This window comes from Oryx dammah, unplaced genomic scaffold, assembly GCF_014754425.2.
Source record: "Oryx dammah isolate SB20612 unplaced genomic scaffold, SCBI_Odam_1.1 HiC_scaffold_21, whole genome shotgun sequence".
NCBI lineage: Eukaryota > Metazoa > Chordata > Mammalia > Artiodactyla > Bovidae > Oryx > Oryx dammah.
Window position 1 is genome coordinate 9,713,892 of NW_024070205.1, and position 25,433 is coordinate 9,739,324.

General features: G+C 49.4%; 1 protein-coding gene across 3 annotated transcripts in view; it reads right to left on the bottom strand.

Annotated features, from left to right (window-relative positions):
• Positions 1-77: 77 nt before the first annotated feature.
• Positions 78-25,433, bottom strand: part of PACC1 (proton activated chloride channel 1) — a 32,386-nt gene continuing 7,030 nt past the window's right edge. Inside the window, exons 3-9 of one of the 3 annotated variants that reach the window (XM_040263125.1) lie at positions 25,328-25,417; positions 11,429-11,638; positions 9,873-10,024; positions 7,421-7,563; positions 6,098-6,242; positions 3,385-3,492; positions 78-1,584 (exon numbers count right to left, since the gene is read on the bottom strand). In XM_040263125.1, the coding sequence (XP_040119059.1) occupies positions 1,423-1,584; positions 3,385-3,492; positions 6,098-6,242; positions 7,421-7,563; positions 9,873-10,024; positions 11,429-11,540 (822 nt within the window). In that variant the 5' untranslated portion in view covers positions 11,541-11,638; positions 25,328-25,417 and the 3' untranslated portion in view covers positions 78-1,422. Of the gene's footprint in view, positions 1,585-3,380; positions 3,493-6,097; positions 6,243-7,420; positions 7,564-9,872; positions 10,025-11,428; positions 11,639-25,327; positions 25,418-25,433 lie in introns of those variants that run through there. The other 2 variants (XM_040263123.1, XM_040263126.1) reach the window with 2 other exon arrangements.

A 25,433-nucleotide genomic window follows, 5' to 3' on the forward strand; every position in this document is an offset into this window, starting at 1 on the left:
CTTACAGAAAAGTGTTACAAGACCTTGGTTAAAGTTTGTATGCCTGCTTCAGTGCCACAGAAAAATAGCACGGAATATTTCCTTACACAAGTTCACTTTTAATAATTCAACGAAAAACCACAGTTTCTTGCTAAGTTAGACAAGAGATTAAAATTGGCCCCATCATACATTGGAGTTTTTCTCTTTGAATTACCTAAAACCAAATTATGAAATTGAAGAAGTGCTACCCACAAAATTGAAGAAATGCTACCCAACTCCTGTCTGGATGCAAAGGTCATGTAAACAGTTTAGAACTCCCAAAAATAATTTCCCAAAACCTTAAATCAGTCAATGGCTACCATGTGAAAAATACCCAGACGGTACTCCTTTCAGGCTAGGCTGAAAGCTCTGAGGGTCCATGCTGAGGGTGCCTTTCTCAGATGGGTGGGCTGCAGAACAGAAGAGTTAACACAGCTTATTCACGGAGCTTCACCGCCACTTCCTGCCCACCCTGCCCTTCCCTGCACATGCTTGTGATGTAACGTGGGAGTCCAGGCTCGCCCCCCCGGCCTTTTATTTGGAGGTCACGGGATAAAAGCGTACCAGTACCTACTGATGGAGCAGATGCGCACACGGCTCACTGATTCCTTCGGTATCAACCTAACTTACTCACCTGTTAATGAAATCATCAAAACACACTGAGGAGGGACCTACTCTGCACACATGTCCTAGCGCTTCTGCATGTTAATCATGCCAAACTCATACATGCATCAGTCAATATTCTAGCCAGACAGGTAGGTAGGTAGCTGCTCAGTCCACAAGTAATCTAATTACTAGTTTCCACAGTAGTTTTAAAAAACAGTCTCATTTAATATTTAACACATGAGTGAGTGTGTCAGAGACTCGCACATGGCACCAGAGATATGAGGGGTTTTGTGTTCCTCATGAATAGCACACTGGTTGGTTCCATACTGTGACCTCCACAGCCAGAGAGTCACCAGTCGGGGAGAAGAAAGTCACACACTCTTCTGTTCATTTAAAAAAAATCTCAAGGAGAAAACCTACGATCAGAACCTTAATCATCCTGTTGGACCTTAACTATACACCAAACCAAGGAAGAAGGAAGACGGCTTCCACAAACTCAGAAAACTGGATTCTATCTGAGTCCATCTTCCATTTGACATATTCATGTCATATGTCAAAAAATGTTCATTAATAATTTAAATACTTAAATAGCATTTAGGTCATCCACTGGATCTGTTCCACTGGGCTCTAAGACAGTCTCGCTGAGGGGCCAGGTTAGAAGGTGCAGTGTGACAGGCTAGCCCCTGGCAAAGCCCATTTTCAAGTGAGGACTGGATCGTTGGCAGCCTGGTTTACCAAAGGGGAAGTGATGAGAACTTCCATCAACTCGGGCAGTTTCTACGAAGAACATCGGCAACTTCAGCTTATGTGGTTTGTTGCCTGACCTCTTTTCTTAAGGTATCGTCTCCGAATTTTGATCATCCATTTCACACTCAGTTTGGCAAACTCTGCAGCTTTAAATAATGCCAAGAAGGCCCCACAGAGAAGAGCAATTGTGTTCCAAGGATTGGCGGTGATTATCTGTGAAATGGAAACAAACACAAGTTTCTCAGTTGGCTTCCATTTTTGTCTCAGTGTTACTGTCAAAGAGCCCCCCAGATTACTGGCACAACGAGAAAAACAACCGGTTTTTAAGACTGCCATAACTTGGGACTTCCTGACTGTCCAGTGGTTAGGACTCCGTGCTTCCACAGCAGGGTGCACGGGTTCGATCTCTGGTCAGGAAACAGATTCGGCATGCCACTTGGTGCAGCCAAGAAATTATTAAATTGCCATAACTCTATACTTTGTTCACAGCTCCAGTTTGAGGAGAAAAATACTAGTCCCTCTTGATAATAAAGTGATCCTGAAAAAAGAAAAAAAAAAATTTTTTTTTTTTTTCCACAAAAGCTCTGCACAAATAAGATAATCAGTGCTGAGTTTTAAATTTCTGGCCTAATTCACAATGCGACCTTGCTTCCAAACAACACTGATGGCCTGCAGGCCAGGCACCCCCCCCCCACCCCGACTCACCTGCCCTGGCCGCTTCCCCGAGTCACTGATCCTTCCAGGCCTGTCACAGCTCCCGCTGACCACTAAGCCAAACCCTCTCAATGTGAGCAGAGAGATTTCTCCCACAGTCTCCCCTGGCAGTTCCTCGCGGTCTGCAATTAGTTCCTTTGTGGCTTAGGTGGTCCTCTGACCCTCCTTCAAGGCCGAGGTCACGGCTTATACGTCTGAGTTCCCCTCTTGGTCAACACACAGCACTTCTAAGTCCCAGTTCAGCAGGGGGACCTCGGGCTCATCTATGAAAGGAGTTACTCCACCACCACCATTCAGGATGCCTGATGGACGACTTAAGTCAAGGGACCTTGAGCTCAGGGCTTTACGTGGCCCGAGATAGGACTTAAAACACTGAGCACAGCAGGTCAGAATGCGCTTGATCACACACTTCCCCTGTGGAACTAAAGGCATTCATTCTTCTATGTGGCGTCTTTTGTTCAGGGGGTCCGCACACACTTAATGTGTGTATGGCCCAGCCAGGCCCACAACTAACAGCGTGGTGGGATCACACACCACGTCACAGAGACCCTCCGGGTTTGAGCCTCAGCTCTGCGATGTCTTCCCCCAGCCCACAACCGCATCAAGATACTTTATGATGATCTTAAAACAAAAATTGCTTATCAGATACGGGACTAGCTCTGGTGGATGGCGTCTCAGGAATGTTCTGGCAAAGCTGTCCCATTACTCCTCCCCTTCTGAGATGGTGAGTCTAGAATCTGACATTAATTGATGCTCTCTTTAATTTCTGATTAGTACCTTTCCTTTCTTTTTTCTTTCTGGCCCCACGCTACAGGGCAGGTGGGATCGTAGTTCCCCAACAAGGGATCAAACCGGTGCCCCTTGCATTGGAAGCATGGAGTCTTAACTACACTGGACTGCCAGGGAAGTCCCCTGAAGAGTACCTTTCTACTTTGACTAATGACAAATAAAAGATTCTTATTCTACAGAGAAGCAATAAAACAAACAACAGCTTCCAGCAGCAGTAACTAGATGATTAACTTCGTGCTTTCTACTCCACTCACTCATTACCACTGCTGAGTGGCTACTCTGGATTAAGCACCATGCTGCACACTTAAACGGTGAACAAAGATGAAGCCCCCATGTTCACAGGGAAGACAGTCCAGCGCTGAAGACAAGATTAAACACAAATGAGAGAGAACGTGAATGTCATAAATGCAAGAGGCCGATCAGCGCTACGGAAGACGAGGGCGGCCCGCGAGGATGAGCCTAAACAGCTCAGGGAGAAAGCTCATGGTCAAGACCTTAGGCGATACTCACATCCTGGACTTTCTGGATGAAAGGATCTTTCCATTCAAAGACCACAAAAAACAACTGAGCGCTTTTCTCGGCCGCGGGTCTCTGGTCAATGTAGTTAACCACACTGGTCTAGGTAAGAGGAGAGGAAGCAGTGTTAGCGCCTGTGTGCCGCCCTGGCCGGGGCTCCAGGGAAGGTAAGGGCAGTTTAGGGGATCTGACACCCCGGCTCCTCTCACTCCATCTTTTGGAGGCAGAAAGACAAAAACCTCCTCTACACGATGTCCTGAGACTGGTCCCAGAGCCCAGGCTTCAGCTTGGTTCCCATAGGATCTGGAGTACACAGTGGGTGTTTTAAATCTGTCACTAGATACCTGTGCATGCTAAGTCACTTCCATCGTGTCCGACTCTGTGCGACCCCAGGGACCATAGCCCACCCAGGCTCCTCTGTCCATGGGATTCTCCAGGCAAGAATACTGGAGTGGGTTGCCATGCTCTCCTCTAGGGGATCTTCCTCACCCAGGGATTGAACCTGTGTCTCTTACGTCTCTGGCACTGGCAGGCGGGTTTCTTTACCACTAGCGCCTCCTGGGAAACCAGATATCTGTACTCCTGATTAAATTATTTTCAACGTACTGTGTAAGACTCAATTCACAACGTAAAAATCTCACATTTCAAAATACTTGACCTGAAGAGCTGAGTGTTACAACCCTTCCAGTCTTGCAGGACAAAGTGCAGCCTCACAGACTGGCCCAGCTGAGCACTCCCTGTAAACAGTTAGCAGGCGTGCTTGGTGAGGCCTGGTTACAGCAACTGCAGAGGCTGGGAGGTGAGATGGAGAGCAGACAGGTCCCAGGGGCAGAAGCCTGGCTGGGCCATCATCTGCTCTGAGCCTCTCCTTTGCACTCATCAGTTCAGTTCAGTTCAGTCGCTCAGTCCTATCTGACTCTTTGCGACCCCATGGACTGCAACACGCCAGGCTTCCCTGTCCGTCACCAACTCCCAGAGTTTACTCAAACTCATGTCCACTGAGTCGGTGATGCTGCCCAACCATCTCATCCTCTGCCATTCCCTTCTCCTCCAGCCTTCAATCTTTCCCAGCATCAGGATCTTTTCAAATGAGTCAGCTCTCCTCTGCACTCATAAACAGGACAAAACGCCCATCTCACTGAGCTGCAGCAAGGCTCTTGTAAAACCACACACAGGAAAAGCATTTTGAACTTTACAACATGATATAAAAACATTAAGAAAATAATTTTTAAAACATTTTTGTTCCAAGGAGTGTTCACATCCCTTGCCAAAGACTTCCCATGCAGACAATGCTGAAAGGCACACGCGCCTTCCATAGCGCACAGGTTCGCGGGGTGAGGGGGCTGGGCCCCCTGGTTTCAGATCACAGCTGGAGCTCCCAGGGGAGCCAGGGAGGCCTGTGAAGATCTGACCATAAGGTGGACACGCTGAGTCTCCTTTCTCAGCTGACTTGGGGGCCAGATAAGAAAGAACTTGTGGAGTTCTTGGCAGAAAAGCGTGGTGTAAAAATCCAGGCAATGACAACCATCTTGCAAAAGAGAAATATTTTAAGGATCTACTGCCAGGGGGTCGTCACCACCTATGGCAGGGGAAAAAAAATCCTGTCTCTTAAAGAAAACTGGCTTCAGGACTTTTCCAGGTGGGTGGCCTTTGGGCCTTTCCTCCCACCTGGAAGAGTCCTAGGACTGTGGTGCAGGCAGGGGCAGACCCAGAGGAGGCCCTGAGTGCCTGGCTTCCGTTGGCCCATCCGTCAGCTGGAGTGGGCCCTCCTACTTCAACCTGGCCCCTTCCTAATGCTGCCCCTTGGAGCCCAGCCCAAATGGAACTCCTCCACGGGGGAGCAGAGGATGCGAGAACAGAGCCTTCTCCTCCACGCCCCTGCAGACCCCTAGCCACTGACACACAACACACGGGGTGGTTGGGCCCTGGGCGTGCATGCTAGCGGGAGGACTGAGCCCCCGCAGGGGCTGAAGCCGAGGCAACCCCAGGGTCCCCTCCCTCCACCCCGGCTCCACGCCTTTTCCCAAGAGCCTCTCACTCTCCTGCCTGGATCATGGCATACTTTCTGGCCTCAGGTCAGAGGGCTGAAAGCTTTCGTATCACACTTCCCATTAGCAAAGCGTTCTGAGCATGTACCCAACACATTTATCACTCTTACAAGTGACATTACTATCACTATCCTAACGGTACCTGCGTTTTAAAACACTCACACAAAAAGAATGAGATTTTTTTTTTTTTTAAACCAAACAGATTAGAATGCGATTTTAAAAATATAAAAAGATATTTTCCTCCTGTGTCCCAATGGGTCACCACGCACCTAACACTTCAGAGCCCCTCCCTACATCTAACCTGTGCCCTGCGAATAGTTTTTTTTTTTTTTTTCAAATGCAGCTGCCAGCTATACGGGAGGGAGTGGAGCAGAGCTACAAACCAGCTCAGATCCAGCTGGACCAGGCACCGCTCTGTGAAATGCTCCACTATGTGTGCTCTGGGAGCCGCTGGGACAAAAGCAAAGGGTCTGGGGCAGGCCGGGCCTGCAGAAGAAACACGCAGCGAACCCCCCGGCGGTGGGCCCACTCACTTCCTGTCGAACATCCACTCACCCTTAAGACCCCGGGGCCAAGCTAATCTCTCCGAGAGGCTTCCCTGCACGCAGGGCTCAAGGGTGGACCCAGAGACAGCGCAAGGCGAGCCCAGCGGCACCTACCTCCTGCCGGAACTCCACCGCCTCCCGCCCGTCCTCCTCTTTGGTCTCCACCAGGGACATCTTAACCCAGGTGCGGAAGCCCCCAGAGAACTTCCAGCTGGAATAGGCGCTCTCACAGGCCTGCATGAAGCCGGCCCTGTCTGGGCTTGGAGGGCAGAGAAGGAAGGTCCGCGTTAATTAGGCAGGGCTCGAACTTAGCCAGACAAATTCCAGCCCCTACGGCCAGCCAGCTCCTCTGCTGGTACTGGCAGGACGCAGCCCACCCCCTCCTTCCTCACGGCTGGAGGGGAAGCTGCCACCTGCCTCAAGGCCGAAGCGTGGTCCCTGGAGCTCCCAGCAGAAGCCCCCCACCCCACCCCTCTCCCCTCCCTGTCTTCTCCACCACCTGCTCCCAGCAAAGAGGCCTGCAGACTGGGCTGGGGCCCCCAGCACCCTGGAGAACTCAGCTTCAGCAGCCCTGGGGTGCCCTCACTGGCCATCAGCCTCCCTAAAGGCCTGGAGAGGGGAGGAGGGTTCCCTTGGGAGCTCTCAGCCAGAGGAGGCATCTTCAGCGCCCACCCAAGGGTCACAGAGTGCCCGCGGCCAAGAGGAAACCGCAGTGCAGCACTGAGAACGCTCAGAGGGGTACAGGGAGGCGCTGGGCAAGGAGGGAAGCGGCCCGCGTCCGCAGGGAAGGGAGGGGAGCTCCAGCTAGAAGAAGGGGCAGAAGAGGCCCCGAGCCCCAGGACAGGGCCACGGGTGTGACCAGCAGAGGCAGCTCATGGCCACATCAGCCCGGGGGTGGAGGAGCAGCCTCCCTTCAGCCGTGGCTCCGTGAGCCACCGCACCTGGAGGACCTGAGTCACCAGCCCCTCAGGACCCCCTGCAGGGCACGCTCCTGCCGCCCACGACCACTCTGGGCCCCAGAGATGGCGCAACAGGGGTGTCCCAAGATGGACAGGAACTTGCACCCTCCCGTTAGAAATGGGTGGCAAGGGGGCACTGGGCCCTCCCTTAGGGCCAGCCCCGTCCCCGGACGCAGGGGAAATGCAGCCCAGGGCAGAGGCTGGCCACCTGGGGCCTCACAGAAACCGGGCAGCTCCGCCTGTCCTCTGCAGCACCATCAGGGAGTGGGGGACCCAAGCGCCCACCCTCTGGGGCACATCCAGTTCTGCGTGTGGGGTCAGAACACCCTCCCAGGCTCCCTAGACTCTCTCAGGGGGCCCTCCGTCTGCCCAGTGGCCACCTAGCATCCCAATTCCCCGCACCTGCCCCCCACCCCCAGCCCAGGGATGCACACGGCTAGAGTGAGATCCCGGGGGTCAAGCGGGCTCTGAGGGGCACCTCTGCAGGAACTCCTGGAAGGACGAGAAGAGCAGGTAATCGATGGCACTGAAGTCCTCGCTGCTCTGGTTCAGGCGGAACTGGAGGAAGACTAGCTCCCGCTTCTGCACCTCCTGCGGCCCCCGCACAATCAGGGCGGATTTCTGCGGAGACAGAGAGACCAGAATGCCAGCCTGGGGAGCCAGGCACACGCACCCACCCACCGAGGCGGGTTCCTCAGTGGACCAGGCCCAGGTGACCCAGGACGCAGGAGTCTCCTTCCGGGGCCAAGGCAGGACACACCTCACAGGTCCCACCCCAGGGGCGTCACCAGGCCTCGGCAGGCGGCTGTGCCTCTCAGGGGAGCTCCACCGTGGCCTCTGCTCCTTCTCCACCTCTCTGCCTGGTGCAGGGAGGGACGCGGGGCCTAGGGACCAGGTGCCTCCTCTCTAGTCCACGGCTGTGGATGGCGAGGAGCCACCTGGGGCTCGAGGCAGTAACTGCAGTCAGCTTCTGTCTGCACGGAAACGACTCTCCTTTTGAGCCCTCATTTCATGAATTTTTATGATACTCAGTTAAACTCTATTATAACAAATCTAACCGGCCTGGATGGGTGTGGGCCACGACGACTCCTGGTAAGCGTCCCACTCAGAGGGGAGCCAAGAGGAAGAAAGGCCGGAGAGCTGGTATCCACAGTGCCGTCTAAGTGGGCACGGGCTGGTACCCAGGGAACTAAGACAGCGGGGCATCCGGACGGTGTCTGCACTGTACTATGCAGCTCCCCTTTCAAGTTCCTTACAGTTCTTTTCATTTAAATTAGCTCCCATTTCCTGGAGTCAATTCTGTCAGTCCCTCTCCAGCCTTTCGTGCTGTTGGTCTCCTGGCGACCCTGAATTCTCCATTCTGAGTGTAGGGTTGGGCTGTCTAGTGCAGGTCTGGGGTGTGGGCTTCCTCCTAAGGGGGGCTCTTGCAGGTTGGCCCCGGCCTGGGGCTCACGGGGAGGACGCCCCGAGGCAGTGGGCTGTGCGGGCCGGCGGGCCAGGCGCTCCACGTCCTCATCTCCCATGAAGAGTCTTTTCTCCCAGCACTCTCCTCCTTCTGCCGCGGATGTCCCGTCTCGAGTTCTGCTGTTTCTCTCTGCTGGCCCAGTGCCCAGGCAGGAACCCCCCACCACGAGCTTATGCAGAGAAGGGCCCCGGGGCCTTCCCCCAGAGCAAACACTGTCCCCAGAAGCCCTGTGAGGGCTGCAAGCCGGGCCGCCGGGCCCAGAGCCAGGATCCCTACTTGCCCAATGGGCAGCCTGGCTCTTCGTGATGAAAGAGAGCTGGGAGTGGGAGGAAAGCCTTCACCACGACAGCAGGGACTCCATGGCACCTGTTTTCAGGCACGGGCTTTCCCTAGCCCTGCTCCATTGATCTGATCCAACGGGCTGTTTATACCTTACACCAGTTCCTCAAAACCTCTGGTCCTCCTATCCGTTCTTGGTTGGCAGGGTTATCATCGATGTTGTACCTTACTCTATTGTGTGCAGGAATGGGAATCATTTCAGCAGGATTTCAGGAGGAGGTCTAGAATACATATTAACAAAAAGTCTCAGAGGAATTCTTTCATCTCAAGGTCCACCTGGGGCCTCTGTATCACCCAAGGGGCAGGTCCTGCTCTGTATGTGACACGCGAGCTGCCTCGTCGGGCCGGTCCTTCTGTCCACAGCTTCGCCATCTGCTGCCCTTTGGGGGCCCCTGGCTCTCCAGAGACACCCACCTGTGGAATTTTGCTCAGAGGAACAAACAAGCATGCCGCTGCCTCCCTTTATGTTTTGGTGCAGAGTTTCTCTGCCTAGAAACCCTTTCCTTCCTCGTTTTGAGCTGGAAGACTTAATGCAGCCCTGTCCTTTTGGAAACAAGGATACGGGATGCAAAGGAGAAGATGTAAATATATACAGAATTCCTTGTCTCCAGAACCCTTGTCGTCCACTCCCTTGCTGAGCTGAGCCTCCATGACGGCCGGGCCAGGGTCCTTGTTTCCGGACCAGCGCTCCTTCTCACAGGGGCCCCCGTTACTCCAGAACACGGATTCCCAGGCCCTGACCCCAGGAACCACAGTTCTGGTGGGCCCAAGTGGAACCCGGAATCTGTATTATCAGAAATGATCCTGGCAGTTCTGTTGCGCACTTGGGAATGGGGCCCTCCTGGCGACATCACACCAGCTCCACTCTGCAGCCCTGCCTCCTTCCATCCAGGACCGGGTGTCTCATCACGCTGCCAGGAATCGCAGAGAGTCACTCAGAGAAGGATGAGGCCCCACTGCTGGCCTGGATGCAGGCGAGCCAGCCACGGCCAGACCCCAGAGGACAGCCTCATGTTTGCTGTGGGTGAGGGCCCACACCAAGGGCAAGGGAGGCTAGCTGGCAGAAAGAAGATAGGGACCCTCGGGGTGCGCACTGCCCAGCCCTGGCCCAGGAGATGAGCGTTACCAGGGTCTGATTGGAGAAGGGGTCCGTGTAGTTGATCCTCTGGGTGGTGCAGTTCATGTCTCCGGGCTGCCCGGGGCTCCTCAGAGGCGGGATGACCTCATAATAGTGCTTACAGCTGAGCAGCTGGGCCTGACCAGGGTACAGGGCAATGCCTGGAGGGGGGACAGGGAGAAGTGAACACACCCCTAAAACCATGTCATGCCTATTTTTTCACACTCATCAATCACCTAAGTCCAGGACTCCTGGGGTGACTGCAGAGGAAGAAGAAAAAAAGGGCTATTTACAGAGGGTGGGGAGCCCCACACCCTGCCCTCAGAAAGGCCTGCTCTCATGGAGGCAGCCAGGGCCTTCTCAGTTAGCTCCTCTCCTGGCCGGGGACGCGGCCTCCCCGGTGCCTATAGCAACACCCACCCCATTCAGAGCCCTGCTCCACGTGCTCCCAGGAGGGCCCCCGAGACGAAGCCGGGAGGCCAGGCCCCCGGGACCGCCACCTGCCTGAAGGCTCAACCGGGCGGCCCTCGGCGGTGGGACTCCCCAGGTCTCCCCGTCTCTCATCTCCTGCTCTGACTGGGCGCTCCACGTGTGCAAGTCACATCTCCAAAGTCCCTCCCCTTCCCCAGCCAAGGCACCGCACTCCAAGCTGCAAGGATGGCAGATGTTCTAACCACACTGAGAGCTGCACATGGACCCCGGACGCCAGCAATGTCAGAGAGACAAAGGGACCAGATACAGAGCAAAACCCACAGAGAGAAAGACCTCAGCGGACACAGAGAGAGGAAGGACAAGAACGAAGCGGGCAGAGGCTGGGACCAGCACACGCTGTCAAGAAGCCCCCGGGAGAGGGGACTCGAGACTCCAGCTCTGCGCTGTGAGCAGTCCGTCCAGAGGGTCACTCAGGGGTGTCCCGTGGGCAGAGTGGCGGGGGCACAGGCTGGGCGGGCAGAGCCCGAGCCCACAGACCTCACGCTATCCCCCCCCACCCCCGTTCACATCACGCTACCAGAACCCAGCACCAGCACCGCCACCCTGGAGCAGACAGTCCCCTCTTCGGCAGAGATGGCTCCCGGTGGGTGATGTGGCCCGGGGGTTCCCTCTCCAGGTAGGCCCCAGCCACCTCTGGATGGCCGCGCCTCCCCTGCCCCCCGGAACTCCCACTTCCCCTGGTCACTGGCCCCTGGCTCCAGCCAGACTAGACTCATCTCCCCAGAGAAGCCCTGTCTCCCTAAGTTCATCTCTGCTCCTATGGACCCGCCTCCCAGAGAAACTCTTCCATCTGCCAAAGCCCAGCTCAAATCCTGCTGTGAACGAAGCCTTTGGTGCCCACTCCAGCCCTGCAGCCAGCACTCCAGGCTTGGTCCACCTCCCTCCTTGGCACACAACCCTCTGGCTGGGTACCAACGGCAGCTCATGGTGTAGGGCAACCCACACTCAGACTGTCTCAGACTCCCCTGCCCCGCCCGTGGTGCCCGGCACCGTGCCAGGAATGCAACGGAGGCTCAGGGGGTATTTAGAAGTCGCTGCCTGGGACCCGATGCCTATCCCGGGGCAGGCGCTACCTGGGGCGTCGTAGCGATCCACCTCCTTGTAAGACACCGACATGACAGGGTGCTTGAGCTTCTCGCGGAAGTCCGTGATGGTCTGGTAGACCAGGAAGACGGCCACAGCCATGAGCAGCAGGTAGATAAAGATGAGCAGGACTGAGAAGACGTTCTTCAGGCAGGCCTTGCTGAAACGGAGGCTGCTGGAGGCCGACTCGCTGTCCAGGGCTGAGCAACAACAACATGCACATGACCCAGAGGGTGTCTCCAGGCCCTTGACCTGCTTCACCCCAGAGGCGAGGCTGTCTGCACACCCAACCCCCCAACCCCAAAGCCCAACACCTGGCACCCGTCAACATACACCACACTCCTGCTCTGCCAGGACGGGGACCCGAGCTGGAGGAGACCCCCCCAAGAGACGCTTTCAACCCAGCATGGGCGCTGCCCACCCCTGAGCAGCCGAATCAGTGCGCCCTCCTCTGCCCCGAAGCCCCTCTCACCCCAAGCCTGGCCTGAAGCACTGTTCTCCCAATGGCTGCCTCCTAACTCACCCTTCAGGTTTCAGTTTAGAAAGGCATGTCCTCAAGGAAGGTCCCCTGACCCCGTAACTTGACTGGCACCCGTTTCTCAGTGCTCCCAGGACACCCTATGGCCCTTGTTATCACTCTGCAATGTCACCGTCTACATGTCTTTTTATCTCCCAGGCTGTGAGCTCCATGTGGGTGGATACGGGGCCATTCTTGTCCACACTGCACCCCTAGCCCTTCATGCGATGCCTGGAATACGGCAGGCCTTCTGTAACTAAATGGTGAATGACTGCATGTGTCCTGAGGCCATCCCCTCCCCAAAAGCCCTAAGGTGAAGACTTAAGACAGGGTGACAGTGTTTGGAGCAAGGAGCTAAGGCAGTTAAAGAAGGTCATAAGGATGGGCCCTAATCCAATAGCATGAATGTCTATAAAGAAGAGCCCAGTGGCATTTTTCACAGAAACAGAACAAAACATTTTCAATTTGTATGGACACACAAAACACCCTGAACAGTCAAAACAATCTTGAGAAAGAAGAACAGAGCTGAAGGAGTCACACCCCCTGACTTGAGACCATCAGTTCAGTTCAGTTCAGTAGTTCAGTAGTTCAGTCGTGTCCAACTCTTTGTGACCCCATGGACTGCAGCATGCCAGGCCTCCTTGTCCATCACCAACTCCTGGAGTTCACTCAAACTCATGCCCATCGAGTCAGTGATGTCATCCAACCATCTCATCCTCTGTCGTCCCCTTCTCCTCCCTTTTTCCACCTTTCCTAGCAACTTGAGACTATGCTACAAGGTAATCAAAACAGTATGATATGGGCAAAAATACAGAAACACAGGTCAAAAGAACAGAATATCAAGCCCTGAAATAAACCCACACACTTGTGGCTAATTAATCCATGACAAAGCAGGCAAGAATATACAAAAGGAAAAAGAAAGTCTCTTCAGTAAGCAGTGTTGGGAAAACGGGACAGCTACGTGTGAAAGGATAAAATTAGAACATTCTCTAACAACATACACAATAATAAACTCAAAATGGATAAAAGACGTAAACGTAAGACCAAATACTATAAAACTTCCAGAGGAAAATATAGGCAGAACACTCTGACATAAATCGCAGAAATTTTTTTTTGAATCCACCTTCTAAAGTAATGAAAATTTTTTTAAAAAGTAAAGAAATGGGACTGAATTAAACTTAAAAGCTTAAAAATGAAAAGACAATCTTATGGTCTAGGAGAAAATATTTTCAAACTACAAGACTGACAAGGGATTAATTTCCAAAACATACACATAGCTCATATAGTTTACTATCAAAAAAAAAAAAAAATCCAATCAAAAAATGGGCAAAAGACCTAAACAGACATTTTTCCAAAGAAGACATACAGATGGCCAAAAGGCACACGAAAAGATGTTCAATATCGCTAACTATTAGAGAAACACAGATCAAACCACAACAACATAATCACCTCACACCTGTAGAGAATGACCATCATTGTAAGAGGTCTACAAATAATAAATGCTGGAGAGGGTGTGGAGGAAAGGGAGGGCCTATGCTACTGGTAGGAATATAAACTGGTACAGCCACCATGGAGAACACTACGGAGGGTTCTCAGAAAACTAAAAACAGAATTCTACACGATCCTGCAATCCTACTCCTGGGCCCGTATCTGGAGAAAATGCGGATTCGAAAAGATAACATGCAGCCCAGTGCTCACTGCAGCGCTGTTTATAACAGCCAAGACATGGAAGCAACCTAAGTCTACCAACAGGTGAGTGCATAGGGAAGATGAGGTACACGCACACAGTGGAACACTGCTCATCCATTAAAAAGGATAAAATAATGCCATTTCCAGCAACGTGGATGGACACACAGATGATCATATTAAGTGAAATCAGACAGAGAAAGACAATCATCATTCATATGTGCAATCTAAAAAAAATGATACAAACGAACTTATTCACAAAACAGAAATAGACTCACACACTTAGAAAACAAATTTATACCAAAGGAGATAGCAGGAGCGGGTGTAGAGAGAGAGAAATTAGGGATGTGGGATTAACATATACACACTACTGTAAAAAAACTAGGTAAACAGCTACATAGCACGGGGAACTGTACTTGGCATCACGGAATAACCTATATTGGAAAAGAATCTGAAAAAGAACATATATGCATAACTGATTCACTTTGCTGTATGCTTGAAACTAACAAAACACAGTAAATTAACCATACTTTGAAGAGGGAGAGACAAGAGGGGGCAGACACTCAGAGAAAAAGTCACACATGAGAACGCATGGACTGAAAGCCAAAGGAAAGGGACCTCGGGAGACTCCAAACCTGCCGACACCGGGGCCCTGAACTTCCAGCCTCCGCAACCGGGAAAAACATTTCTGTTGCTTCAGCCACCAGCCTGAGGTACTTGGTGAGGACAGGCCGAGCTGACACACTCCCACAGTGCTCCTGGAGGGTCTCTGCTCCTGAAACCGTGGGCTCCCTGAGGAAAAGCCTGTCTCCTCCCCAGCAGCTGAGCACAAGGCTGAGGAGGAAGCGGGGTCGGAATGGAAGCCCCAAAAGGCACGTGCTTGGCTTCTGGCTTCCAACAGTGACAAGGCTGCGCGGTCACACCACCCTTCTACAGAATACAATTACAAACTTGGACGAAATAATTTAAAATTATTTGAAGGCACTGGAAAATGATCAAAAGCAAGCTGAAACTAAAAGAGAATCTACCCCTTTTGAAAAAAAAAAAAACTGCGTCTGGTGAGATTGTAAACTTGCAGCTTTTTGCCTGAGGGCTCTGAACAGTCTCTATAAGGTGTGGTGCAGGGAGACAATGGACAAAGTCCAAGGCTTGGGAAGCAGCCAGAAAGTTAGGGGAAAACTCTGAAAGGGAGGGAGCCACACGGGGGAATGAACTCCCAAATCTGCAAACAAAACATGCTCCAGTTCTCGCTGAAGACCCCAGGAGGGCCAGGAAAAAGCAGCAGCTGGAAACCTCAAGATTGAGAATAGAGTTCAGCTGCTCTTCATGCAAGGAATATAGGCGATTAGAACTTGAGTCTTGCTAGTTTATCTACTTGCTAAAATAAAATTCTTCACAGGATCATAAGAGAATTCAGAACCTCTATAATGTGTCACTGAAAATGTCTGCTGCTGCTGCTGCTAAGTCACTTCAGTCGTGTCCAACTCTGTGCGACCCCACAGACAGCAGCCCACCAGGCTCCCCCGTCCCTGGGATTCTCCAGGCAAGAACACTGGAGTGGGTTGCCATTTCCTTCTCCAATGCATGAAAGTAAAAAGTGAAAGTGAAGTTGCTCAGTCATGTCCAACTCTTTGCAACCCCAAGGAAAATGTCTACTGTTCAATAAAATAAATCATTAGACATGCAAAGAAACAAGAAAATGTGACCCACACTTGAGGAAAAAAGTAGTACATACAAACCAGCACTAAGATGACCCCAAATGTTGCAATTCGCAGACGGGAATTTTACAGCACCTGAAGGACTTAAAAGAAAATGTATGGATAAGGAATGAACAGAGGAGAAGTATAGAAACTATTAAAAAAGAACCAATGGGGATTCTAGAGCTGAAAAGAAAAATAAATAAAATGAAGAACTCACTGTGTAGTCTTTAACAGCAAAAGATGGCAGGAAAAAAACAAAAAAAAAAAAAACTGGGGTAGTTGAAATTAAATGAACAGAAATTATCCAATCTAAAAAAAGAAAGATTGAAGAAAAATCTAACAGAGCCTAGATAACTGTGGGACAACATCTAGCAGTCTAACAAAAGGTAACTGGAGAGAGAAAATAGATCACAAAAAATATCTGAAAAAAGAATGGCCCAAACTTCCCAAAAACTGGAGAAAAAAATATCAATTTATAGATTCAAGAAGCTCAATACATGCCAAGCAGGATAAGTAATAAACCAATTCTGGGCAAATCATCCTGAAACTGCCAATGCAAAGATTAAAAAAAATCTTGAAGGCATCCAGGAAAAAAAAGGAGGAGGGGGGAGCATATTACATACAGGAAATTAAATCTAACAACAGGTTAATGATTGATCAGAAGTAATGAAGGCTGAAAGACAATGGGGGCTTCCCTGTAGCTCAGATGGTAAAGAATCTGCCTGCAATGCAGGAGACCTGGGTTCGATCCCCAGGCTAGGAAGATCCCCTGGACAAGGGAATGGCAACCCACTCTAATATTTTTGCCTGGAGAATCCCATGGACAGAGGAGCCTGGTGGGCTACAGTCCACGGGGTCGCAGAGTCAGACACGACTGAGCAACTAACACCGCTACTATAAGACAGTGGAACATCTTTAAAGTATTTAAAGAAAAAAAAAAATTCCATCAACTCAAGAATTTTTAAATTCCAGCAAACTAACCTTTAAAAATGAAGGGGACATAAAGGTATTTTCAAGCACAAAAGCAGAGAGAATTCATTACCAACAGATCTGCACTAGAATGCATGCTAAAGAAAACTCTGAAATGACACTAGATGGTAACTCCCAGATGTATACGAAGGAATAAAGATCCCTGGAAATGTTAACTATGTGGGTAAATATAAAAAGCCATTTATATAATTTTAAAAATTTAAGGCTATCTAATGCAAAAATTATACAACAATACTGCAAATTTTCTAACTTTCAGGAAAGAAGTGACAAAGAAACAACATATGAGACAAACAGAGAACAATAAAATGGTGGAGCCAAGGGCGACCGTACCAACACCTGCAGTAAACAGACTAGATACCAGTGAAAAGGCAGAGACTACCAGTCTGGATTAAACACAAGACCCAACCAAATGCCGTAATTAAGAGATGGACTTTAAATGCAAAGACACAAGAGTATTTGCTCATAACTATCTCATTTTCTTTTATTTAAAAAGCACAAAAGCAAGAGGAGCACAGAACTACAAAGGGCCCTAGGTGGTCAGAAAGAAGGAAATCATTCACTCTACGTCCGCAAACCAGCATCGAGCACCAGCTCTGCGCGCAACACTTTGTGCTGCGTGCTTCGGGGAGATCCCGAGAAAGGACCCGAGAGAGAAGGATCGATGGTCTGCGCTACAAGTGCAACAGAACTCCGAAGGCCCTGAAGATGGAAACTGTGAGACTTCCTTTCCTCAGAGGGACGAAGGGGAGTCAGGGAGCGTGGCAGAGGTCAGCAGAGGCTTTGTGGAGGAGGCTGAGTTAGCTCTGGGACTAAAGCCCCGGGAGGATTCTGAGGAAGGCATCATCTGCTGTTCATTATTCACGTGTTTGGTGAACTGAAGACCAGCTCTCTAGCCCAGAGGCACAGCAGCAGCGTGGCCTGCAAACCCAGCCCTGCTGCTGACTATGACTACTCTGTGGCCCACAGCAAGCTATCTGGCACTCCTAGGGCTCACCTGCTGCCTGTGAAAAGGAAATCATTTCAGTTTTCCAGCATTTCTGAGAGAAGCAAATGACAAATTTGCTTCCAATGCATGACAGAGTACCTGCCCCATGAATTACTGTCACTGGAGAGAGAGAATGTACCCTCTACCCCTCAAAACATGAAGCCCTCAGCGATGAAGATAAGATAACAAAGGTGAAGACCATGAAACAACCATCTCATAATAATGAGAAAAAAATACAAGAAGATAAAATGGAGGTGGGACAGAATACAGTGTTTCCCATAGTAGGCATGTAATGTTTTCATGTCTGTTAAATGGATGAACAGCCCAAAAAACAGATGAATTAAGTTGGGCAATGCCAACTTAGCTACCTCTCAACTGGTCAGTACATTTCAGGCACACAGAACTATAAACCAATTGATGTGCCTTACTATTAATGGCAAAAAGTTTAAAAAATTCTTCCTTTACAGGAATGCCAATTTGCACAAGTGTTTCTGTGGTTCCTTCAGGTCGTGAAGAGCAGGTTACTCTAGACAATGGATGTTTTAAGAGGAAGCAGCAAGCCCCAAGGAAACCCCTTGGGTAGCTGAGAGCGAAGCCAAGGCACAGAGCAGCTCCAGTTCTCCGAAAGGAATTAACGCAACTCCTGTTTTCGACTTCTGTTGCCTCCGATTCTACTTCTGCTGCTTCCTGTTACGAGGGACTGTGTCAGCTCTCCTCCCTCACAGCTTGGCCACCTGCCTTCTCGCCGTGCCTCTCTCGTAACTCTGCTCCATTTTACTCTCAAAAGTCTTTCTCTCAGCCTCGCATCCAGACCTTCTCCTGAAGAGTATCGTGTATAGGATAGGGTTGCCCATTGGGCATGTCACAGACACGGCCCTTCTTCACACTCAACTGCAGACGGCTTCCCTTCGCTCAGGTGTTGGTCCCTGATCGGTCACCGGAAGTACGGTGGTCTGTGCACAGGGGCCTGCCCACAGCCCTTTTGCTTGGAAGGCACCCCCAGCCCCTGCGGTCCAAGTGAGACCACAGGTTCACCTCAGAACAAGGCAGCTAAAAGCACACTCACTGTCTGAGTGGCTCATAACTGCAGTGGCAACAGGTAATCAGGGTGCTATTTCCTAAGGTCACAAGATGAGAGGGAAGGAACTCTGAATGACTGAATTGGTGCACAATAATATCTGAACAGAATCTTCTAAGAGTTGTTAGGGACCTAAAAGGCCATCTGGTCCAACTCCATACTTTGTGCAGTGATCCTGGCCCCACAGTCATCAATGGACATCAAATGAGGGTCCTGGAATACTGACTCCTAGACTCCAAATTTAACTTCTTTACAGGGCTTTCACTGATCTACAAATTGGCATGTAATGTAAATAAAACCCGTAGAACTGTTTATCATCCACACATGCTATGTGCGATACTCCAGTGCCTCCTGAGAAATCTGTGTGCCGGTCAGGAAGCAACCGTTAGAACCAGACACGGAACAAGGAACTGGTTTCAAATTGGGAAAGGAGTACGTCAAGGCTGTATACTGTCACTCTGCTTATTTAACTTATATGCAGAGAATAGCATACGAAATGCCAGGCTGGATGAAGCACAAGCTGGAATCAAGATTGCCAGGAAAAATATCAACAACCTCAGATATGCAGATAACACCACCTTTATGGCAGAAAGCGAAGAGGAACTAAAGTTCATCCTGATGAAAGTGATGAAGTCATTCTTGATGAAAGTGAAGAGTGAAAAAGCTGGCTTAAAACCCAACAGTCAAAAAACTAAGATGATAGCATCCAATCTCATCACTTCGTGGCAAACAGATGGGGAAACAATGGAAACAGTGACAGACTATTTTCTTGGGCTCCAAAATCACCGCAGATGGTGACTGCAGCCATGAAATTAAAAGATGCTTGCTCCTTGGAAGAAAAGTTATGACCAACCTAGACAGCATATTAAAAAGCAGAGACATTACTTTGCCAGCAAAGGTCCGCATAGTCAAAGCTATTTTCATGGATATGAGAGTTGGACCATAAAGAAAGCTGAGCGCCAAAGAATTGATGCTTTCAAACTGTGGTCTTGGAGAAGACTCTTGAGAGTCCCTTGGACTGCAAGGAGATCAAACCAGTCCATCCTAAAGGAGATCAGTTCTGAATATTCATTGGAAGGACTGATGCTGAAGCTCCAATACTTAGGCCACCTGATGCGAAGAGCTGACTCATTAGAAAAGAGCCTGATGCTGGGAAAGATTGAAGGCAGGTGAAGGGGACAACAGAGAATGAGGTGGTTGGATGGCATCACCGACTCAATGGACAAGAGCCTGAGCAAGCTCTGGGAGTTGGTGATGGACAAGGAAGCTTGGTGTGCTCCAGTCCATGGGGTTGCAGAGAGTCGGACACAACTGAGTGACTGAACTCACTGAATGCTAGAAGTAGACACTGTTACATTTTACCATTATTTTAAAAAGGTGCTAGATATTTGATAAAATGTCCCATGTACTCTTCAGTCAGAAAAACCAAACACTGGCTATTCTGTGGCAAATTGGATGAATGCTTTTCAAAAGTATGTGTGCCTGTGGTAAGTCGCTTCAGTCATGCCCAACTCTGTGATGCTATGGACTGTAGCCTGTCTGGCTCCTTTTGCCTGGATTCTCCAGGCAAGAATACTGGAGTGGGTTGCCATGCCCTCCTCCATGGGATCTTCCCGACCCAGGCATTGAACCCATGCCTCTTAGGTCTCCTGCACTGGCAGGTGGGTTCTTTACCACTAGCACCACCTGGGGAGCCCATACCTCCTTTATATATATGCAAACTCACAGTAGGAGAAAGACAAAAAGAACGTAGGAGACTTTCTGGAGAAAATTAATTTATGAGTTTTGTAAAACCCATAACAGAACTGTTTCAAAAACCAAGCGTGCCCCAGAATGTATTGGTAAGTCAGTCCATTAAGAAGATGTGTGATGAGCAACTCAACTTCTGAAAACATCGTTGAGACCTTCATTCACAGGAACGGAAACTGGCCGACTATCATAACCCTGCAAAACTCTACCCTGCAGGCAGCACTGGGCTAGGATGCATTCAGACTGCGAAGAAGAAATGAAGTCTTGGTCTATCCTTTTCTTCTTTTTAGTGATGTGATGGGTTTGTTGGTTTAATTTCATTTTGGGTTTTTTTGAGATATAATTTAGATTCCATAAAATGGACCTTTATAAAGTGAATACAGTAGTTTTTAAAATATTCACAAAGTGTACAATCACAACCACTATCTTATTACAGAGCATTGTCATTACCCAAAAAGAAACTCTATACCCATTAGCAGTCACTCCATCTTTATCTTAGTCCCTGGCAACCAACAGTCTACTTTCCGTTGCTATGGACTTACCTATTCCAGGCAAGTCTCATAAATGGAATCATACTATATGTGACCTTTTGTGTCTGACTTCCTTCGCGTGACAGTGTTTTGAAGACTCATCCATGTCGTAACAGGTATCAGCCCTTCATTCCTATTTCTTGCACAATAATATTCCATTGTGTGAACACAGCATTTATCCAGTCATCAGTGTACGGATATTCGTGTTGCTTCTACTTTTTGTCTATTATGATCCTGCTATAAACATTCATTACAAGTTTTTGTGTGGACATACAGTTTTCATTTCCCTTGGATATATAACTAAGAGTGGAACCACTGGGTCATATGGTAACTCTATATTTAAACCTTTTGAGGAACTGCCAGACTATTTTCCACAGTAGCTGCACCATTTTATTAATACATTTTCATCAGCAACATCTGGGGTTTCTAATTTCTCTACATCCTCACCAAAACTTGCTTATCATCATCTTTTTGATTATAGTCATCCTGGTAGGTATGAAATTACACCTCACTGTGGTTTAGATTTGCATTTCCCTAAAGACTAACAATGTTGAGAATCTATTCATGTGTTTGTCATTTGTATACCTTCTTTAGAGAAACATTGTTCACATTCTTTGTCCACTTTTAATTGGGTTGTCTTTTCTTACTGAGTTATAAGAGTTCTTTATAATTGCTAAATACAAGTCCTTTATCAGATATATGATTTGAAAATTTCTCTCATCCTGTGGGCTATCTTTTCACTTTCATGATAATATCCTTTGATGTGCAAGTTTTTTATTTTAATGAGGTTCAATTTACCTTATTTTTTCTTTGGTTGCTTATCTTTGTCTGTTCTATTAATATACAGTTGTCTCCGTGGAGAACTAACCAAATGTTCTCAATTTGATTACATCCCTAATACAATAAACTGCTTATTCAATTAGCACATCCAGTCTCATCTTTTCCTTTGAAAAGAATAATGAGCGGTTGTGCTTCCCCTGATAGAGAGGAAATGAACAGACTGAGGCTTTAACCACATTATGGCATGGAATTACTTCCCTCAGAGAGTAACACTGGGAATACAATCCTGAACGCCGGGTGCTTAACTTGAACCTCGGCTGCTAAATACTCAGCATCCCTGTACTGTCTTCCTGTCTTGCTACCGCGAACTCCAGCCCACCTCCTCTTCTGGCCTCCAAGTGAGGACAGTTCCCATGTTCATGGCCCTTCCTTGCTTATTCCACATTCTGTGTCCCTGGCTTTCTTCCAGGCCCCTAAACCTCCTGCTATGGGTCCAGTCCTCACCTCTTTCCTGTCAATCCTGTAGCTCTCACTGCCTCTGGGCCAACTCCACCCAGACACCACACCCACTGAAGCTTGTCTTCTCATCCAGCCACTTGCCCCTCTGTATGTTATTCTCCTCCTCACCTGGCTTCAAACCCCAGAATCTTCTGTGATTCTTCCTTCTCCCTCTCCCCCACATCAAAACAGGCTATCGTATCAGCCTCCTGCCTCTGACATGGCAGTTGCCTTCAGTTCAGTTCAGTTGCTCAGTCAAGTCTGACCCCATGAACTGCAGCATGCCAGGCTTCCCTGTCCATCATCAACTCCCTCAGCTTGCTCAAACTCATGTCCATTGAGTCAGTGATGCCATCCAACCATTTCACCCTCTGTCGTCCCCTTCTCCTCCTGCCTTCAATCTTTCCCAGCATCAGGCTCTTTTCCAAGGAGTCAGTTCTTCACATCAGGTGGCCAAAGTATTGGAGTTTCAGCTTCAGCATCAGTCTTTCCAATGAATATTCAAGGACTGATTTCCTTTAGGATTGACTGGTTTGATATCCTTGAGGCCCAAGTGACTTTTAAGAGTCTTCTTCAACACCACAGTTCAAAAGCATCAATTCTTTGGTGCTCACCTTTCTTTATAGTCCAACTCTCACATCTATACGTGACCACTGGAAAAACCATAGCTTTGACTAGATGGGTGACCTTTGTTGGCAAAGTAATGTCTTGCTTTTCAATATGCTGTCTAGTTTGGTCATAACTTTTCTTCCAAGAAGCAAACGTCTTTTAATTTCATGGCTGCAGTCACCATCTGCAGTGATTTTGGAGCCCCCAAAAATAAAGTATCTCACTTTTTCCATTGTTTCCCCATCTATTTGCTATGAAGTGATAGGACCAGATGCCATGATCTTCGTTTTCTGAACGTTGAGTTTTAAGCCAGTTTTTTCACTCTCCTCTTTCACTTTCATCAAGAGGCTTTTTAGTTCCTCTTCACTTTCTGCCATAAGGGTGGTATCATCTGCATATCTGAGGTTACTGATATTTCTCCCAGCAGTATTGATTCCAGCTGTGCTTCATCCAACCCAGCATTTCGCATGATATACTCTGCATATAAGTTAAATAAGGAGGATGAAAATATACAGCCTTGATGGACTCCTTTCCTGATTTTGAGCCAGTCTGCTGTTCCATGTCCAGTTCTAACTGTTGCTTCTTGACCTGCATACAGATTTCTCAGGAGGCAGGTAATGTGGTCTGGTATTCCCATCTCCTTAAGAATTTTCCACAGTTGGCTTGCTTCAACTTAATCCAGCCCCACACCCTGCCACACTCACCTTCCTTAAATGCCCACTGTATTCCTTACTGTTCTGTTCTAATTCCTTTAAATACTGCTGCTCCCTAGAGAAAGGCCAAACCGCCAATGCTGAAACCGCAACCCCAGTCTGGCCCAGCCCGGCTTTCCCACCTCACCTCCGTCTGCTTCTCTCACCAACCCTCTGTTCCAACCCCCGTGCTTCCCACTGATTCTGAAACGTCCTATTTTCATTCCCACCTCTATGTGTTTGCACATGCCACCCCTCCTCCCTGGCCAGCCCTTCTTTTCCACCCATACCTCACCCTTCCTTCGGATTAATCCCACTTCCTTCACCAACTAGCCCTTGCTCATTCATTCCTGAAGCCCCCGTCTCTAGCATTTCTTTGGCCTTTGTTCACTCATTCATTCAAGTTGGCTTAGGTACGATGCTTTCCTGCTCTAAATCCCCACCTCCCTCTCCAAGAGCACTGATATACATGGGGCTCCTAGACAGGGCCAGGCTACTAAGCACTGGAATTACAGTGGGAGTAGAGACGGGACAGACCTTCGTGCCTCACAGAACTCCGGGGCAGGCCCAAGGGGTTGACACAACTGAAGAATTACAGTCGATAAACGTGCCCTCTCAGCTGTGCTAAATGCTACAGAAGAAGAGTAATGAACGCTAGGAAAGCAGGCGGCAGGCAGAAACAGACCCCATTCGGTTGTTCAGGGCAGGCTCTGTAGGAGGGCTAAGTCCTTCTCGGGGTAACCTGCCTTCTCTCTCCACATGGCCTGAGCTCCTGGAGGCAGGCCATGTCTCACTCCCCTTCTTTGTGGTCTTGGCATTTGGCGCAAAGATGAAGGAGTCCGTGAGTGACTCTGGCGGATGTCAGGCAGGAGTTTGGGACAAGAAAGCCCCTCATCTAGGAACAACTGAACCAGAGTCAGAATACATTCAGAGAGACAGGCCTAGGTTCATCGGGAGCCCTGCCATTCATTCAGTGGGAGCATAGTACTTTTCTGTGCCCCTGGTTTGTCTATCAACTGGGACTAAACATCTCCCTCAGAACGTGGCTAGGAGGATTATAAAGCAGTGGTAGAGTCTATACAGAAAGCCCCGCCCAGGCCTGGTACAGGAAAGCACCTAGCAGGTGTGGCTGCTATCATCAGTACCATCAGTTTTATTACCGTGAGCGGACTCAGAGGCACAGCACGGGCTCGGAAAGTTGTACCCCACATCATCAAAGTCACTGCTGAGACCGGCTGACGGGACTTCTGAGCACCGGGCTGTCTACGGTCTAAACAGGACACGCATCCAGCCGAGTTTCCCAAAATCAGGGAAGGCTCTTGCTGGCCAACGAACTACCCAAAATCCGCTCTTCCTGGAGGCTGGCTTCCTGCTCTGCCTCATCTCAGGCTTTGAGGCCCCAGGAATCTGAGGCAGAAAGAGAGGCTGCTAAGGTTGAAGGTCATCCTGGCCATGTCCTCATTTGCCTGGCATTTATCTCTGAAAGGAAACACAACAGGAAACTTCGCCTTCCAAGTCTGGCCTCCATCCTCTTCCTGTTGCCTCCATCCATCCTCTTCAGCCTCGGGGCAAGAGGGCCGTGCAGGGTACAGCAGGCAAAATAATGACCCACCACAGGTGTCCACGTCCTCAAGCTCGGAACCTATAATTATGGCAAGTTACAGGGCAAAGATGCGATTATAGTTGCTGATTATCTGACCTTAAAACAGGGAAACGGGACTTTCCATTCAGTGGCTTAGAGTCCACCTGCCGATGCAGGGGACATGGGTTCAATCCCTGGTCCAGGAAGAACCCACATGCCTTGGGGCAACTAAGCCTGTGCGCCACAACTACTGAAGCCCATATGCTCCGGGCTCCGCAAGCCGCCAACTACGAAAGCTCATGCACCTAGAACCCGTGCTCAAAAACAAAAGAAGCCACCGCAAAGAGAAGCATAAGCCTGTCAGTGCAATGAACAGTAGCCCCTACTCGCCACAACTAGACAAAGTCCACATGCAGCAACAAACACCCAGCACAACCAAAAACTGCACAGATAACTAATTAAAGAAAACAACAGGGAAATGATTCCGGATTACCTGGATGAGCCCAGTATAATCACAAGGGCTCTTTAAACATGGAAGAGGGAGGCAGAAGTCAGTGTCAGAACGAGCAGATCTGAGAAAGACCTGAAGGTGGAAGAAG